At 39.5% G+C, this 19,927-nt stretch overlaps 1 protein-coding gene across 2 annotated transcripts in view; it reads left to right on the forward strand.

Annotated features, from left to right (window-relative positions):
* Positions 1-881: 881 nt before the first annotated feature.
* ATOSA (atos homolog A) overlaps positions 882-19,927 on the forward strand; it is a 103,514-nt gene continuing 84,468 nt past the window's right edge. Inside the window, exons 1-2 of one of the 2 annotated variants that reach the window (XM_047766312.1) lie at positions 882-1,068; positions 2,405-2,520. In XM_047766312.1, coding sequence (XP_047622268.1) covers positions 2,505-2,520 — 16 coding nt within the window. In that variant the 5' untranslated portion in view covers positions 882-1,068; positions 2,405-2,504. Of the gene's footprint in view, positions 1,069-1,366; positions 2,081-2,404; positions 2,521-19,927 lie in introns of those variants that run through there. The other variant, XM_047766311.1, reaches the window with a different exon arrangement.

The following is a 19,927-nucleotide window of genomic DNA, read 5'->3' on the forward strand; positions in this document are numbered from 1 at the left end:
CTTCATGTGTTTGATGAATTTGAGGCCTAAAAGTATGCAATCTCAATCTTATAATTTACAAAACCTTTTCTGATGTAGAAGTAAACATACTCATTGTAAAATTTTGGAAACCTCAGAAGAGTACAAATACTAAATCATCTTTAGACCTACCCTAGTATTTTCCTGTTGTGATTCTTGTATGCAAAGTTATTTCCATCCAAAAAAAAAAGCTTTTTCTAATGAAACCAAAGAGGATTGCAAATTTTGTACTTCTCTCTGTTTTGAGCTCACAACTCCATCTGTACTTTGTCTATAAACTGAGTAGTTAATAGCTTCAGCCCTTGTTGGGATTGCTTTTTCTAATTACAGCAGATCCTTGTCATCTGTTTGTGTTGAAGTGATGACACAACATCCCAACACGAAATGTCATCATATCACATCGTTATAGCACAACAACAAAATTACATCTCCCCGACAATAACACAGTGTCAAAAGTATCCTCCTGCCATGAGTCAGTGTTTTAGAGGTTATAAAAGTTATTTTTAGCACAGCGAATGTCTCAGGAGCTTGGGTTCCAAATCCTACTAAAACTCCTAGTGATCTGAAAAAAAATCCAGGGGGGGAGGGGGCTTCTTTTTCTTTTAAAGTCACCAACCCCTGAAGCATATGGCTGCCTACTCTCCTGTCCTGGCCACATTAGACCCGGCTTCCACTGCGTGCTGCAAGCCACTCGGGGCTGGGTCGCAACTCTAAGTCAGCATCCCATGTGGAGGAGGTGGAGGAGACTATAATTATCCTCCACGTCTGGGGCAGGCCCTCGAATGACAGCTCCCCAGTTACTCTGTGCTCTAATAGCTCAGCTTAGATTCCTGGTCCCAGATGCGCAGCAGCCGGCACGGAGCTCAGGCGGGAGGCGAGAGCTGCCGAACCGCCCTGCGCCTCTCCGGCCTCCTGGGCTCGCTGGCCCCTTGCAGCTCGCAGCACCTGCGTGGAAACCCAGGCTGCGGGTTAGAGCCCCTGGGCGCGCTGGGCGTTGCCATAACAACTGGGCGCCCAACACGGAGGCCGCCGGGGAGGAAGTGACGAGCGGTGGGTTGGCTGTTGTTGGGACACGTGATCCGGGCAGTGTTTTGACAGGGAAAACAGCGGAGAAAGAACTGGGCGAGCGAGAGGGGACTGGGAGCTGGGGCGCTAAAGCTAGAGACAGCGGGCGGGCGAGGAGCTGGCAGAGGCGCGGGCTGAGCGGGCCGAGCGAGCCGGCCGGGGCGACGGGCGGGCGAAGCCCGGAGGCCGCGGGGCTCGGGTGCAAGTCGGGCAGGGCTTGGGGTTGAGTGCCCAGAGCGGAGCGAGGCGGCGGCCGAGGAGGGGTGGATGGCCACAGGGGCGCCGGGGAGCCGCGTCGGGCTTGTCGTCTCGGGCCCCCATGGTCCCCTAACGCAGCCCAGGGGGCCGCTGCGCGCCACACTCCGCTCTCGCCGGCCCTGCACCTCTCGGAGCCTCGCGTCTGAGGTGGGGAATGTGATGTGAGCCCCTGGACGAGCGGCGGAAAAGAAGTGCCAAGAGGAGGGATTGGGACGGGAGAGGAGAGCGAGTTAGTCAGCAGAGGTCGTCTGAGGGAGCCATGAAAACAACTCTCCGGCTGGGAGAGGGGCCGGCGCGGCGCTCGGGGCTGCGGGGCTGAAGGAAATCCCGGGCCGCGGCGGGACGGAAGGGGCCGGCACCAGCAGGCTGTGCGGAGCCCCGGCGAGTGCCCGGCTGTAAACACCGTCCCAGGACGACTTCAGCCGAGACACAGAGGGCCGGGGGGTGGCAGGGGCCACCTGGGACTGCCCAGTAGCGTTCGTTTGGGACTAGGGGCTGGGCGCGAGGAGATGACTCGCGTTTCTTTCTGATCCTCTCATTGTGTAAACTTGGCCGCGGTTTCGGCAGGAAGACTAGCCAGAGGGTAATTACACAGGTGAGGCCCCGCGGGACGGGCAGAGCTCAGGGCGAAGCGCTAGGGGTCTCGAAGAATTTTCTGCGCCCAGTCATCGGTTCGGATCATTTCTACACCAGCCACTGCGGAGGTGCCACAGTTCCCAGCGGCGTTCTTTACAAAGGGGTTAGTTAGCTTGTGTTGCTTGAATCTTTTTTTTTTTTTCTTCCTTGCCTGTACCTCCAGGTTATAAATAGATCTTCCTTTTGGTTCAGAAACACGGTGTCAAAGAAGGACACTTTGGCCTGGAGAGCACAGGGGCGGGGAAGAGAGAGGTGCTTGGTCCGGAGGAGATGGGGGAGGCGGTGCGGAGAGAGTTTTGCTTTTTTCAGACCTGCGGATGGTGCTGTCACTACAGTTAGTGCCAGGAAGAGGCCTGTTAGCAGTAGTTTTCTTGCTAGAGCGAGTGTTAGGGCAGGACCAGATTAATTTTAATTTGATCTTTTTTAGCATTTTTGAAAACGGAGCAGTAGCCACAAAATCCACGGCGAGCCTGTTGAAAGAACCCACACACTTATTTCACAGCACCTGGGTGGAAATTGGTGTGAAAATGAAGCCAGACCGAGGTAAATTATTTAAGTAGGCTTAAAAAAAAATGTGCCCCATTTTAGAAGCGTTAACCTAATTTTACAGCAGGATCAACTCTGAATTGCCTGTGATTACTTGTTTCTGCTACAGATTCCAGCTGGTAAGGTCTGGAGGAGGGCACATGGAAGAGAGAGTAAGGAACTAGATGGGAGACAGCATTCTTCAAAAGTGCTTGCAAAGTATTAGTTTCAAGAGCGAATTCAATCCAGAATGAAATGAAATTGTCAATAATAGCATTTGTATCTGTTGCCACAATACTTGTTATCATTTTAGAGTTACATTACTCATTTTTAGGTAAAGGTAATCTAACTTCGATTTTAAAGAAATTTACAAGTCTTTTCAACTTGAGAATTTGAAATTGATAAATTGAGGAAATTTAAGAAATTTGTTTGAGGTAGCAAATATTTGTCACTGGCGATTTTTGTGCTTTAGGCAAACTGAAAGCTTGCAAAGTACTCTAGGACTTTATTTAGTATATCAGTGTGTGGATAGGGCTACTGCAATCCCTATATAATAAGTACTGTAAATATGTCATTTCCTTTCTAAACCTATATTTTCAGGACATGTGGGAATAATGTATACACTGTGTTTTTCAAGGACCTCAAAATAATTGAAAACTCATTTATCAATCTATTTTTGATTATGGCAAGGACTAACTTTATATTTTCATATATGGGTAGTTAGGGGTGAAGGCTTGTTAGTCACATGGGAATTTGATTCCAAGGAACATTGTAGGAAGAGGATTAATGTATTTGTTAGGGAGTTAGACTAGATGACAGCGGTCCTTCCAAATCTGAGAGGTTTTGGATTGGAAATGTTAATTTATCCTTATGAATTAGATGCTTATTTTAAAAAAGATATGTATTAAACTGGTTATTTTTTCCAAGTGAATTGGATACATTTTCTTTCCTAGTTAAAATGCTTTTGGTAGTATTGTCTTAAAATGTACTAGAAAGAAGTGGAAAAAGCCATACTTAGTTTAAATGGCTTAAATTAGTTTTAAGGGTTTAGTTGTTTCTTATAATCAGCTTTGGGAGCTCAATTTTGGCTCAGGGGAAACAAACCCAACTAATATCCATGAGGATGCTGGTTCAATCCCTGGCCCTGCTCAGTGGGTTAAAGATCCCACGTTGCCCAGAGCTGTGGTGTAGGTTGCAGACGTGGCTCAGATTTAGTATTGCTGTGGCTCTGGCCTAGGCTGTCAGCTATAGCTCTGATTAGACCCCCAGCCTAGAAACTTCCATATGCTGCGGGTACAACCCTAAACAATAAATACATAAATAAACTAAAAATTAAAATCAGCTTTGTTGCTTTACATATTAGCAAGTATATAGCTATAAGCAGATTGTTTGTGTAGAAGTCCAAGTTTAGACTTTTAGATTACATCAGTGACTTTGGAAAGATGGCATCAAAGTCAGTAATTACATCTCAGAAGAAACAAACAAAAAAAAATCAAAGTTACTATTTGTGGGGTTTTTTTTTTTTTGTCTTTTGTCTTTTGTCCTTTTTAGGGCCGCACCCGCGGCATATGGAGGCTCCCAGGCTAGGGGTCTAATAAGAGCTGTTGCTGCTGGCCTACGCCAGAGCCACAGCAACTCAGGATCCGAGCTGGGTCTGCAACCTACACCACAGCTCACAGCAATGCTGGATCCTTAACCCACTGAGCAAGGCCAGGGATCAAACCTGAAACCTCATGGTTCCTAGTTGTACTCGTTTCTGCTATGCCACAACAGGAACTCCTGTGTTTTTTTTTTTGTTTTTTTTTTAATTGTTGTTGTTATTGTTAAAAGTTACTTTAAAGTCCTTTAAGATCCTAAATTTAAAAAATAATATTTGCACACAATTTCTACTTTAGCCAAAATTAGCACTAAACAAGATAAAATATTATATATTGATATAGGTTACTTGGAGAAGTAAATAAATTTATGCATCGACTCCTGAAGAAGTGACTTTAATGTTAAAATTGTAGCTTTTTCTTTAGAAGTATGATGTAAAAATGAGGGGATCACAAATTTAGTACTGTGACTATATTTTGTAATAATGTATGAATCTTTAGGCCCATGTCTTTCTTTGACCAGGAAGTAGAGTAAGTAATATCTTTTACTTTGCAAAGTAGTATAGAAATACTGAAATAAAGTTTTCACAAAGCACACTTACCCTTACTATGTGCAATGTGGTCTTGTATTTTCTCTTCTATTTCCATTCTTTTTCTTTTTTTGGAAGGGGACCGCAAATGCTGCATATAGAAGTTCTCAGGCTAGCGGTCAATCAGTTGAATTGGAGCTACAGCTGCCGGCCTATACCACAGCCATAGCAATGCCAGATCCAAGCTGTGTCTGCGACCTACACCGCAGCTTGAAGCAACACTGAATCCTTAACCCACTGAGCAGGGCCAGGGATCCAACCCTCAACCTCTTGGATATTGGTCAGGTTTGTTTCCCCGAGCCACAATGGCAACTCATATTTCTATTTTTTATTTATTTATTTATTTTTGTCTTTTTGCCATTTCTTGGGCCGCTCCTGCGGCATATGGAGGTTCCCAGGCTAGGGGTCGAATCGGAGCTGCAGCCACCGGCCTACACCAGAGCCACAGCAACGCGGGATCTGAACCACGTCTGCGACCTACACCACAGTTCACGGCAACGCCAGATCCTTAACCCACTGAGCAAGGCTAGGGATCGAACCTGCAACCTCATGGTTCCTAGTCGGATTCGTTAACCACTGCGCCATGACGGGGACTCCTATTTCTATTTTTAAATCACTGATATAACCCATTGAATTGATTTCTTGACCTGTGGTTAGCAAGGCACAATTATGGGCAACGCTTAGCTAGCTAAACAACAGTAATACTTCACTTTCTCTACATTAGTATCTAAGAAGCTATTCTGTATGAGTTAATTTTCTGTATAACTGAAACTTTACTCTTTAAATGCCAAAAATATTTTCAGTTGTAATTCTGATATGCGGGCAGATCTCTAAAATAGTAATGCTTCCTTGCCCTTAAAAAATAATATAAAAAATTGAAAAAATATACATAGTTTAATCTTTACTTGATGATTATGATTAAGGGGTATTGCTATGAATTTCAACTTTGTACTTTGTAGTAATCTAGAAATGCCCTAAAAGAGAGATCTTTTTTTTTTTTTTTTGCCTCTAGCTTAAACCATGTTAGCCTATTTTTTTTTTTTTTCTTTTTAGGGGCACACCTGCAACATATGGAAGTTCCCAGGCTAGGGTTTGAACCAAAGCTACAGCTGCCAGCCTACACCACAGCCATAGCAACAGGGGATCCACGCCACATCCACCACCTACACCGCAGCTCATAGCAGCGCTGGATCCTTAACCCACTGAGTGAGGCCAGGGATCAGACCCGCATCCACATGGATCCTAGAGAGGTTCGTTAACCGCTGAGCCATGAAGGAAATTCCCCAGCTTATTTTTTTTAAATCTTATTATTATTTTTTTTGTCTTTTTAATTTTTTTTAGGGCCACACCCACTGCATATGGAGGTTCCCAGGCTAGGGGTTGAATTGGAGCTTCAGCTGCCAGTCTATGCCACAGCAATGTGGGACCTGAGCCACATCTGTGACCTACACCACAGCTCACTGCAAGGCCAGATCCCAGATCCTTAACCCACTAAGGAAGGCCAGGGACCGAACCCGTGTCCTCATGGATGCTAGTTGTTTTTGTTAACCACTGAGCCATGACAGGAATTCCTAAGATCTGATTTTTGAATTCTTTGGCTGTCAATAGTCTTTGTTTTTAGTATGCTTATTCTTGCCTGCTTTTAATTTTACTACTTTTAGTTTCTAGGTTAAAGAGCTAGATAACCATGCTTAACACTCAGTTTTCTAGAAAATGAGAGTAAATAGGAAAACCTTCATATATTCATTCAGAATCTGAGAAAGTATATGAATTCTGGTGTGGAAACTGAGATATTAGCTTAGTGGAATACAATTGTGCTTCTGAACATTTCTAAATAGGAGCCTCTTATTCCTCCATGATTGCATGTAGTGGTTGGTTGGCTAGTCGAACAAGTCAGTTTAAGTGAGGAATCAGAAAAAATATCAGCTTTAATTGTATTACCTGTCTTTTGACGTAAGCTCTAGGCCCTTTTTGGGGGTGAAATTGGGTCTGTTTTTCAGAGTTAGATGTGATCATTCTTTTGTAAACCACACCAAAAATGTATACCTAAGTTTTATGGTTTTGATTTCTTTAAAGTGGAATAAGACTTTGCAAAGAAATCTGAGGGTGGAATATTTGACATTTTAAAAACATTAAATTCTTTTTTAATGTTTCACACAATTTTGTAGATGCTGTGTACACCAGGAATTATAAGAATATTTGTTTAGTAAATAGGACTTTGTTTTGGGGGGAGAGGGAATATGTGTTCATCATAGTTAGATTCATTAAAATAAGCTCTTTCCAAAGCATTCAACATGGTTTCACAGAAATAACCTTTTTTTTTTGCATTCATTTTATTGATTTATATAGTATTTAAAGAAGTTCATTATTATAGAGTGGCAGAAGCAGATTTAGGAATAAACACCAGATGCTAGTTTAAGCGTATAACTTAACTGGTAGGGGTAGAGATATGCAGGCAACTGGAAAGTAACTTATTAGTTGCTAGGGTCTGTCAGTTTGCTGTTTTGGAAGATATGGAAAACATTGGACAGTCTTGCTAGTTGGTTAAGTGAAAGGAGAGTTCCTATTGTACTTTCAAATAAGATATTACTATATAGCACAATGGCTACATTTCATGGCAGCCAATAGAATTCCACAGTAGTGTGAGGTAATTTTTTTCTTCTTTTTTCTTTTCCTTTTTCAAGCAGTTATATAACATTACTTGGCAATGCTGCCAAAGATGAGTCTTTGAAGTTATCATTAGCACAGGTTTTGGAATCAGATTTGTATTTGTATCCTTGTTCCATTACTTACTAGCAATGTAATCTTCATCAAATTACTTAATCCCTGAGTCTCAGGTTCTTTATCTGTAAAAGGAGAATATTTCCAACTTCTCATAGTTGTTAGAATAAAATATCATACTGGTTGGCACATACTAGATTTTAATAAATATTTATCATGTTAAGACATTACATATGCTTATATGTTGGTCAGTTATAAAATATATTCAACAGAGGTAAGGAAATAATCAAATGTGCCATAACCTAATAGTATCTTGGTTTTTTTGTCTTTTTTTTTTTAGGGCCATACTGGTGGCATATGGAAGTTCCCAAGCTAGGGGGTCTAAATGGAGCTGCAGTTGCTGGCCTGTGCCACAACCACAGCAACAGGGGATCCAAGCTGCATCTGCAACCTACATCACAGCTCACGGCAATGCCAGATCCTTAACCCACTGAGCCAGAGATTGAACCCACATCCTCATGGATCCTAGTTGGGGTCGTTAACCACTGAGCCACGAAGGGAACTCCTGCATTTATAGTCTGCAACATACTAAGGCTTAAGCAGATTTAATAGGTTTTTAATATTTAGTTATCTGAGAAAATATAAAAGCTACAAAAAGATGCTTGACATAGGTGTAATTTAATTCATTTGTTATTACAATTATATCTTAATTTCTATATGTAGAGAGTGGCATGGGTTGACTGAGCCTCCTGGGATTTTATTTTATTTTATTTTTTGGTTGCATTTGCAGCATATGGAAGTTCCTAGGCCAGAGATCAAATTTGAGCTGCAGCAGCAACCTACACCACAGCTGTGGTAACACCAGTCCCTAACTTGCTGCACTCTGGGAATATGTTTTTGAATGGTGTTTAATTCTGACTTGAGCTGGTCAGCTGGGGAATTTAAACCATGTTATGCCCCCCACCTTGTACTCAAGGATGTAAAGTTTGGATCTAATCCTAGTTTGGTATTGAATGCCCAGTGTTTCAAGAGAGGTGTAAAGTATGGGCTTTGCATAGAAGCAATTAAAACATTTAATAATTATTTTTGTTATAAATATATGGTATTTCTAATTTTGTATATTTTTGAATGCATGATGTGTTTTTTCCTTAAAATTTGTTTATTTTTTTCTCATTTTTAAAATTATAGTTGATTTAGAATGTTGTGTCAAATGTATTTATCTACATATTCTTTCACTATACCATTCCACCAATAGGTTAGCATACATTGTAAAACATGCAACAAGAAAAAGTCAAGTATAAAGAAAAATTACATGCAGTTGTAAGGATATCTCCCCACCTTGGCGGATGGTCCTGCCTCAGCCCTCAGGTGTATGCAGCTCCTCGGCAGAGACCAGTGCTCCAGAAACCTGAGTTTTCAGGCTAATGCTTTGGACAACAAACGCCTCTGCAGACGGACTACACAGAGGGTCTGTGTAGAATTTCCCGGTGACAGGGCCCTGGCTTAAAATTTATTAAAAATAATAGAATATAAACTTATGTTTTGATTTCAAAAGTCCCAAAGATTTCAGAAGTCCTAAGTTTTCATGGTATTGTACAAAAATTAAAGCATAATAAATTAAAATCAATCAATCAAAATCTTTTTAATTTAAAAGATAAATGTCAATTTTCTATGCTTTATACTTTGGTTAGAAAAGTTTTTTCCTCAGAAATTTCTTTTTTTTTTTTTTCCACTCTTCTGGCTTCTCTATGGCATATGGAGTTCCCAGGCCTGGGGTCACATCTGAGCCACAGCTGTGACCTATGCTGCAATTGCGGCAGCAATGAATCCTTGAATCCGCTGTGCCAGGCCTGGGATCCACCTTGTGTCTTGGCACTGCAGAGTTGACACCGATCCCATTGAACCACAGTGGGAACTCCTCATCAGACATTTCTAAGAATGTTATCTGAGCTTATCAACTGTTATGAAAGGTTAAGGCTTATAACATCTAGTAAATCATCAATACATTAATAATTTAATTTTTTTTTAATGGCCCAATACACAGTATATGGAAGTTCCTGGGCCAGGAATTGAATCTGATCTGCTGCTGCAACCTACACCACAGCTGTGGCGAGGCCACATCGTTTAATCCTGTGTGCAAGGCCGGGGATCAAACCGCCTCCTCTGCAGAGGCCTGGGCTACTGGTTGGATTCTTAATGCACTACACCACAGTGAGAACTTCAATACATTAATAATTTAAAAAGACTGTGTTTCAATTCACTCTTGAACACATAGGTTATTTATTATTCTTAATTAAAAACTATTATTGTAAAATCTATTCCACAAGTAAAATACCAAACAATTTGATATTTTGAGATTAAAACTGAGAAGAATGTTGTCTTAGTTTTTTCCCTCTGCTATAGGTTGAATATCTATGTGCCCCCAAAATCTACGTGTTGAAACCTTAAGCACCAAGATGATGGTAGCAGGAGATGGGGGCCTTTAGTAAGTGATTAGGTCATGAGGGCGAAGACCTCAGGAATATCATTAGTGTCCTTATGAAAGAGACCCAAGAAAGGTCCCTTACCCTTTCACCATCTGAGGTTGTAATGAAAAGACAGCTGTCTATTGAGGAAGCTGGTCCTTAGCAGATACCCAAATCTTTTAGTGTCTTGATCTTGGACTTTCCAGTCTCCATACTGCAAGAAATAAATTTCTGTTGTTATTAAGCCACCTAGTTTATGGCATTTTGTTACAAAAGACTGAATGGACTAAGATCTCCCTCCTCTGTTCCCTTTTTGATTATATTACAAATTTAGGCTTTAGCCTTAGTATTGCAGTAGCTTATGAACTTACCTAGAATATAAAGCAAACCATTTTAATCTCAAATAATTCTTTCTGGACAGCTGAAATAGGAGGAAAGAGTAAAGACTGGAAAAAATAGCATAAGAGTTAGATGCATTGCTTGCTTGCTAAGAATAGTTATTGTTAGCTAATGTAAATCAAACAATAGAAATGACAGATATTGGAGGAAAAGAAGTGTTGACTGGATTAAATAGAGCAGCCTTCTGCTAAACTCCCCTGGTGGAGGTGGTGGTACTAATAACAGCTAACTTCTACGTACTATGTGCCAGGCACTGTTCCAAGTTGTGTTTGTGTGTGTATACGCACACACCGTGCATATATATGACTCATTTAATCATCACAGTAGTTTAAGGAATTAGATCCTGTTGTTATTTCCGTTTTATAGACAAGTGAAACCAAGTCACAGGGAGAGATTTGGTAGCTTACCCAAGGTACACGGCTAATAAGAGGGCTATCCCGTATTTGAAGTAAGCTTGAGTACATGCTCTAGACCCTCTGACTGGTAGGAGCAAGTTACATTAAAATTTATGAGATAGTGGGACCAAACTGGTTTAAAAATAAGCTTGAGGAAAATGGAAAACAGATTGGCTGAGTATTATGATCTTGGAAAACTGTGTATCTTATTTTTGGCTCACCTTCTCCATTTTTTTAATGGTGGAAGTAATAGTACCTTACCTTAGGGTTATTTTGAGGATTACATAAGTTAGTGTATGTAATGTGCTTAGAAATATGGCTGGCATAGAGTAAGCATTCAAATGTGAACTGCTCTTGTTACTGTTGGATGTGTTCTAATTAAGAAGTCAGTCATTTAGGGAAAGCTGGGGAGCACAAAAGAAAGGGGCTAATTCAGTTGTACATGTTTTGTTATTCACTGTGGTCTCAAGTCAAAAAATGACTACTGTTGGTCTTTCACCCATTTACATTGATGGATCTTGACACATCAGTAGCTGTCAAATAATTGCTGGCTTGATAACAACTTCTAAGATTTGGATACTAAAGGGATTGACACAGAGGTTCCCTATGTTTTTGCCTGTCATCCAGTAAGAAGGAAATGATTCAGTGGACAGAACATTGTCGTTTCTTTGAAGGATGAGAAAAAAGATAATTGGAAGGCAGAATTGTGAGGCTAATGTGTACATAGGGAGAATGACTCAAAAGCTGATTTCCTTTTCAAAAAGTGAAGAAACTCATGGGGCCTGAGTAGTCTACATTGTGAATAGGCATGGAAAAAAATGTTAAATGTAGAATATTTATATTCATTTATTCTTTTGCCCTTCTTAACTTTGCATCTATTTATGGTAATGTTTTCCCCCCATTTAAGGCTGAGTGTTTTAAAGACTAAAGGAATGTAAAACTTAGAATTCTAACTTAACACTGACTTTTTTTTTTTTTTAAATGAGAAAGCAAAATCAAAAAGTCCTGGGAAACAGTACTTCTTTCTCAGTTGGGTAAACCAAAGTCAGTTTGTCAGTAGTTAATTCTGTCTTTGCTCAAATGAGTAAAGATCTGACATGAATTGTATAAGACTTTCATAATAAACTGAAACAGGTTGGACTGGTAAAAATGCCAGTAGCTAGAGAAAATATTAGACATTAATCCATGTGTAATACAAAGACAGACCTAGTAATAACCTAAGTTGAGATTTCTATGTAAAAGAAACTAATCCAGTAAAATGATAATAAGCCCTATTGTATTTTTTCCCTTTGTTCAGCATGCCCAGTCCTTTTGGCCACTTTTAGTTTTTTGATTACCATTCACCTCCTAGTGTGCACTATTTCTTCTGCCTGAAAAACCTTTCTCCCCAATCATCACATGGGTAGATCATTCTTCTGATCTTGGCTTAAGTATCACTTTTCAGAGGATCATTCTCTGTCTTAAGTGCTCAGTTAATTTTAGCTGCTATTATTATTTATTAAATTAGTATCCTCTGTTGTTTTGTGCCTCAGCAGTCTGTCTCCTTTATAGCATTTACCTACATTTCGTAACTTTTTTCTTTGTTTATTGTCTGTCTCTGCAACTAGATTTTAAGTTCCCTGAGGCCAGGAACCTTGTCTTTTGTTCATAGCTGTGTTTCCATCACCTGGCACAAAACCTCATACATGTTAGGTATATATCAGGTACTTAATATATACTTGTTGAAAGAATGAATGAATCACTTGTATATCCCAATATTTATAGAGCAAAAAGGAATAGAAACAGATGATTAGCATGTATTTTTTAATGATACCAACTGAAATTCTCCTATTTTAGGGATTTGTTTGCTTTATTGACTGTTGGGCTATTACAACTTTATACCTAGTTTTTTGTTGTTGTTGTTGTTGGTTTTTTTTGGGTTTCATTTTCTTTTGTTTTGGCTGCGTCCATGGTATGTAGATGTTCCCAGGCCAGGGATCACACCTGTGCCATAGCAGTGGCATTGCCAGATCCTTAACCTGCTGAGCCACCAAGGAAGTTCTATACCTAATTTTTAAAAAATAGATTTACTGAGTTCCCTGGTGGCCTAGCACCTAAGGACCTGCTATTGTCACTGCTATGGCACGCGTTCAATCTCTGGCCTGGGCATGGCCAAAAAATATGTGTGTGTGCGTGTGTGTATTTGCCCATAACTTAACTTAAAGGAGGTTGTGTTTTATTTATTTTATTAAAGTATAGTTGATTTACAAAGTTATGCCAATTTCTTTTTCTTTTCTTTTTTACTTTTGGCTGCCCCAAGGTAAGTGGAGTTCCCAGGCCAGGGATCAGATCCGAGCCACAGTTAGGATCTAAGCCACAGCCACAGCAACTCTGGATCCTTAACCCACTCTATGGGCTGGGGATTGAACCTGCGACCCAGAGCTCCCAAGGTGCTGCTTATCCCATTGTGCCCACAGTGGGAACCCCTATTGTGCCAATTTCTGCTGTACAGCAAAGTGACCCAGTCATACACATACATATATATTCCCCCTCCTATATTATCTTCCATCATGGTCCATCCCAAGAGACTGGACATAGTTCCTTGTGCTATACGGTAGGACCTCATTGCTCATCCACTTTAAGTGTAATAGTTTGCATCTACTAACCCCATAGTCCCAGTCCATTCCACTCTTTCCCCCTTGGCAACCACAAGTGTTTTCTCTAGGTCTGTGAGTCTGTTTCTTCTTTGTGCCATAGGTTCATTTGTGCCATATTTTAGATTCTACATACGAGTGATATCATAAAGTATTTGCCCTTCTCTTTCTGACTTTATTTAGTATGAAAATCTCTATTGCATCCATGTTGTAATGGCTGAGTAGTGTTCCGCTGTATATATGTACCGCATCTTCTTAATCCATTTATCTGTCGATGGACATTTAAGTTGCTTCCATGTTTTGGCTGTTGTGAATAGTGCTACTATGAACAAATGGTGCATGTATCTTTTCGAATTGTAGTTTTGTCCAGATATATTCCCAGGAGTGGGATTGCTGGATCATATGGTAGTTTATATTTAGTTTTCTGAGGTACTGAGAGGTACTGCATACTGTTTTCCACAGTGGTTGTACCAATTTACATTCCCACCAACAGTGTAGGAGGGTTCCTTTTCTTCAAACCCTCTCCAGTATTTGTTATTTGTAGACTTTCTACTGATGGCCATTTTGACCAGTGTGAGGTGGTACCTCATTGTAGCTTTGATTTACATTTCTCTAATAGTGATGTTGAACATTTTTTTTCATGTGCCTACTGGCCATCTATATATCTTTTTTGGAGAAATGTCTGTCTAGGTCTTCCGTTTTGTTTTGTTTTTTCTAGGTCCCCTCCCTCGGCATGTGGAGGTTCCCAGGCTAGGGGGTCTAATCGGAGCTGTAGCCGCCGGCCTACGCCACAGCCACAGTCACAGCCACAGCAACGTGGGATCCGAGCCAAGTATGTGACCTACACCACAGCTCTCAGCAACGCCAGATCCTTAACTCACTGAGTGAGGCCAGGGATCGAACCTACAACCTCATGGTTCCTAGTTGGGTTCGTTAACCACTGCGCCACGACAGGAATTCCTGACTAGGTCTTCTGGGTTTGGGTTGTTTTGGTTTCAATTGGGTTGTTTGGCATTTGTTGTTGTTGAGTTGTATGAGCTGTTTGTATATTGTAGAGATTAAGCCCTTGCTGGTTTCATTGTTTACAACTATTTTCTCCCATTCTGTAGGTTGTCTTTTTGTTTTGTTTTGTTTTTTGTTTTTTGTCTTTTTTTTTTTTAAATGATTTCCTTTGCTTTGTAAAAGCTTGTAAATTTGCTTAGGTCCCATTTGTTTATTTTTGTTTTTATTTCTGTTACCTTTGGAGACTACCCTAAGAAAACATTTGTATGGTTTATGTCCAATAATGTTTTGCCTATGTTCTCTTCTAGGAGTTTTATGGTATCATGTCTTATGTTTAAGCCATGTCTTATCTTTAAGCCATTTTAAGTTTATTTTTGTGCATGGCGTAAGGGTGTGTTCTAGTTTCATTGATTTATGTGTGCCATTCTAGTTTTCCCAGAACCAGTTGCTGAAGAGACTTTTCCCCATTTTATATTCTTGCTTCCTTTGTTAAAGATTAATTGACCGTAGGTGTCTGGATTTATTTCTGGGTTCTCTATTCTGTTCCATAGATTCATATGTTTGTTTTTGTAGCAATACCACACTGTTTTGATTATTGTAGCTTTGTAGTATTGGCTGAAGTCTGGGAGAGTTATGCATCCTGCTTTGGTTTTTTTTCCTCAAGATTGCTTTGGTAATTCTGGGTCTTTTATGGTTCCATATAAATTTTTAGATTATTTGTTTTAGTTCTGTGAAAAATGTCATGGGTAATTTAATAGAGATCACATTAAATCTTGCTTTGTGTAGTATAGCCATTTTAACAATATTAACTCTTCCATGAGCATGGGATATGTTTCCATTTCTTTGAATCCTCTTTAATTTCCTTGATTAATATTTTATAGTTCTCAGTATATAGATCTTTCATCAGTTTGGTCAGGTTTATTCCTAGGTGTTTAATTTTTTTGATGTGATTTTAAAAGGTATTTTTTTAATATGCCTTTTGTAATATTTCATTGTTAGAAATGAAACCAATTTCTGCATGTTAATCTTGTATCCTGCTACTTTTCTGAATTCATTGATCAGTTTGAATAGTAATGTGTGAAGTCCTTAGGGTTTCTATATACGGTAACATGTCATCTTCATATAGTGACAATTTTACCTCTTCCAATTTGGAAACCTTTGATTTCTTTTTTCTTTCTTTCTTTTTTTTTTGGTCTGACTTCTGTGGCTAGGACTTCCAATACTATGTTGAATAAAAGTGGTAAGAGTGGGCATCCTTTTTTTGTTCTAGGTTTTAGTGGGAAGGCTTTCAGCTTTTCTCCATTGAATATTATATTGGCTGTGGGTTGTCATAAATGGCTTTGATTATGTTGAGATATGTTCCCTCTACACCCACTTTGGTAGTTTTTTATCATAAATGGATGTTGGATTTGAGAGTTATGTTTTTAAATTTATTAAATCTCACTGAATTGAAATAAAATATTGTAAAATAACCAAGGAGTAGGCAAAAGATTGTATAAATGGCCACCAGTTTATATACATCTACTTAATAAATGATCCACCCACAAACATTTGCTGGTAGCGCTTTGCCCTCCATCCACCATGCTGAATTTGTTCCTGTTGCTTTTTCTTTGAAAAAGAGAGAGATTAAATTGATTGGTGAACTTCAGATTTATGAGTATAAGTAGGATAAACACTCAAAGGATTTAGGGTTTAGATTTGGGGTACATTCTGTTACTTATAGGTTCTATGACTTGGGTCTTCCAAACCTGTTTTCTCATCTGAAAAATGTCATGGGCTCAAAGTGTTTCTTCTGAGTTTCAGGTAAGACAATGTGCCAAAAACTTTATATGAGGTATGAAATCCTGTATATGTTGACTGGTTTTCCCAATGGACAGGATCATCTGTATAGATGAGGAAAGGCCAGGTGCTCTCAAGCAAATCTTAGGTGGGGTCACTGTCTAAAAATATCTGTTCACACAGTGCCTGGTTTTTGCTGTTTTGAAAGTGTCTCCTTGTTATCCTGACTGAAAGTACGCTCACTAGCGATACCACTTAGATTAATAAATGTATATTTAATTACAAATTTTTGAGGAGTATTGAAATGATGGTCATATTTTGTTATAAAATTAGCTCAACTAGATCCTTTTCAGCAATATGCCATAAAGGAAGATTTAAGACCCTAAGGCTTTAAGGTCAAACCTAGATCATAATTCTAACTTTAGCACTTATCAGCAAAATGACCTTGAGCAAATTACATAACCAATCAGAACTTCAATTCTTTTTATTTTAATACCATCAACTTTAGGGATTGTGGGAGAGATGAACTGAGAATTTGTGGCTTAGTACCTAGTATGTGCCTGGCACAGGATAGGGATTGTGAAGTGTTTTACTTGCAAGGATATGCAACTTAGATCAGCTGCGCATAGGAAATGTGTGTTTGGGTGCTCTATAGTGAAAGCTAGTTATAAAAGGCATAAGATCAATAGACCCCTATTGTTTGTTGCTTTGATCTTTGTATTCGGGAATATACAATTAGAGGAATTGAAAACCAGCACTGAAGTACACACCTGTAATGTGCATGCAAGGGAGATGGAAAGTAGGTAATTGGAGCACACTACCTATTTTTGGGTGATCATACACCATTAGGAGCATTTAGAGCAGTGTTAGGGCAAAGAGGTTGGGGTGGGAGTGAACACTAGAAGGAGGCTGATAGAAATTATTAGAATGGTCAAATGGTGCCCCAAATTGCTTTTTTCTTTATTTCAGAATATTACCTAGGATTGATTCAGTGCTTGAAGCATGGTCCTTCTACTTCTGTGACCCTGAATGTAGATTTGTTCCATGATGCTGCAAGTAAGGGCCTAATATTATAGGTCAAGAAAACTTTGGTAGGCTAGCCAGGGTATCTAGTCATAACTTATTATTTATAATTATTTTTTGTTTATATCTTTGTATATACAAATAATGATATTTATTCAAAGTATGACCATTATTTGGACTTTAAAACTTAACCTTTTTGAGAGTATAAGTAGTTTATAATTAGAAATTAACATTTTAAATTAATATGATTTTTTATTTTTTATTTTCCCACTTTTAAACTTACATATTCTTTTTTTTTTTTTTTTCTGCTTTTTAGGGCTGTGCTTGTGACATATGGGAATTTTCAGGCTAGGGGTCCAATTGGAGCTACAGCTGCCACCTTAAGCCACAGCCAAAGCAACATGGGATCCAAGCCATGTCTTTGACCTACACCACAGCTCACGGCAATGCCAGATTCCTGACCCACTGATCAAGGCCAGGGATGGAACCCAAGTCCTCATGCATACTAGTCGAATTCATTTCTGCTGTACCACAATGGGAACTCCCTAAACTTATACATTCTTTTTTTTTTTCTTTTTTTGCCTTTTCTAGGGCTGCACCGGTGGCACATGGAGGTTATCAGGCTAGGGGTCGAATCGGAACTGCAGCCACCGGCCTATGCCAGAGCCATAGCAACGCGGGATCCAAGCCGCATCGGCAGTCTACACCGTAGGTCACGGCAACGCGGGATCCTTAACCCACTGAGCAAGGCCAGGGATCGAACCCGCAACCTCATGGTTCCTAGTTGGATTCGTTAACCACTGAGCCACGACGGGAACTCCTAAACTTATGTATTCTTGAATGGAATTAAATTTGTTTACAATAGGTAAAATCAGGCCATTTATAAAACTTTATCCTGCTCTCTAGAGAATTCTTTTACATTTTTTAACCAAATCAGCCATTTTTTTGTAAAAAGATACTAAGATTTGTTGCATTATCTAGTGAGTCTTTTCTACTTAGATTTATAATGGTAAGAGAATATGTAACTTTAGCACTAAATATTGGTAAATTGCTTTTAAGGCTTTGATCTTAAAAACAACTTTAGGTTAAAGCTCTATATTATGTTTGGTATACTTCACAATATTTTGACATACAAAAAACTTTTTTTTTCTTTCTAGGGCCATACCCATGGCAAATGGAATTTCCCAGGCTAGGGGTTGAATTGGAGCTGCAGCTGCTGGCCTACACCACAGCCATGGCAATGTGGGATCCTAGCCACATCTGCAACCTACATCACAGCTCATGGTAAGACTGGAACCTTAACCCACTGAGAGAGGCCAGGGATTGAACCTGCATCCTCATGAATATTAGTTGCGTATGAAACCCTTTGAGCCACAACAGGAACTCCCCAGAAACTTTTTTTTTTTTTTGTCTTTTTAGGGCTACATCTGTGGTATATGGAGGTTCCCAGGCTAGGGGCTGAATTGGAGCTGCACTTGCTGGCCTACACTACAGCCACAGCAATGCCAGATCTGAGCTGTGTCTGACCCATACCACAGCACACAGCAACGCCGGATCCTTAACTCACTGAGCAAGGCCAGGGATCGAACCCGCGTCCTCATGGGTGCTAGTCAGGTTCATTACTACTGTGTTACCATGGGAACTCACCATATACAAACATTTTTTAATATACAAAAGAATTGGCTGTAGGATTTTGTTAATCTTTCCCACATTGCTTGCTCTATAGTTTACATCTGATTTTTAAAAGTTTCAAACCCACAGGGAAAGCTGAAATCATACAATTAACAACCAAATACCTTTTCATAGATTGTGAACATTTTACCACTTTTGTTTCATCTCTCTTAAGTGATAGGTAGGTAGATTAGGCAGAGAGACATGGGAACTTTTTTGTTTTGTTTTGTGTTTATAATTTAAGGGTAAGTTGCAGCCAACATGACTCTTCAACCCTGTGTACTTCTGCCTGGAACTGGCTAGTAACCACATGTGAAAGCTGTTGTTCTTCCCATCTCTGCATCAAGTTGGTGCTTGAAGTCAGCAATTGCAGCAATGTTTACACATGGAAACTGGCAATGCTACAAACCAAGGTTTCTTTCTCCTCTGCAGAGCCAGTTGTTAAACATTTACCATCATACCACTGTGTGTATCTCTTAAAAATAAGAACATTTTCCTAAATATCTACAATACAATTATCATACCCAAGAAATCTAACATTAACACAATGCTAATACCTAATATACCATAAATATTTCTCTGGTTGTCCCAGTATTGTTTTTTGTCATATTACATTTTAAGGAAATAAGTTGCTTCCTGTTACAGAAGAGGAATTAGACCCTAATGTTGGATAACATTTAGAAGGATTTTAGAGCACCCATAAAAATATGTAAAGGTAGAAGTGAGTAAAGTGATTGGCTTTTTGAAAAAAAAAATTGGGTCATGTAAATAGGATATTTAATTCATATTTTAGCAGACTTTTCCTTATTTTATTTAGCTTTTCAAAAAGCATTACTTGGACTAGGTAGATTTAAGATGAAAATGAGTATTAGTGAAGTTCCAAGACTTTTTCTATTGAAAATAATTATATTTTGAATTATTTTTGAATTGGGAAGAACTCCATTTTTAATCCTGAAGCCTCATGCTACCTCTCTGACCTCATTTCTTGGTACTCTTCTACGGTTTCCTGGACTCCAGGCACATCGATCTTACTTGGGGACATTGACACCATGGGGACTTGGAATTTGCTCTTGCCTTTTGGAATACAGTTCTCATAACTCTGTGTTTTACTTCATTTGACTTTCTGTTCAGTTGTCACCTCCTCAAAGAAGC

Source organism: Phacochoerus africanus, chromosome 2, assembly GCF_016906955.1.
Source record: "Phacochoerus africanus isolate WHEZ1 chromosome 2, ROS_Pafr_v1, whole genome shotgun sequence".
Classification (NCBI taxonomy): Eukaryota; Metazoa; Chordata; class Mammalia; order Artiodactyla; family Suidae; genus Phacochoerus; species Phacochoerus africanus.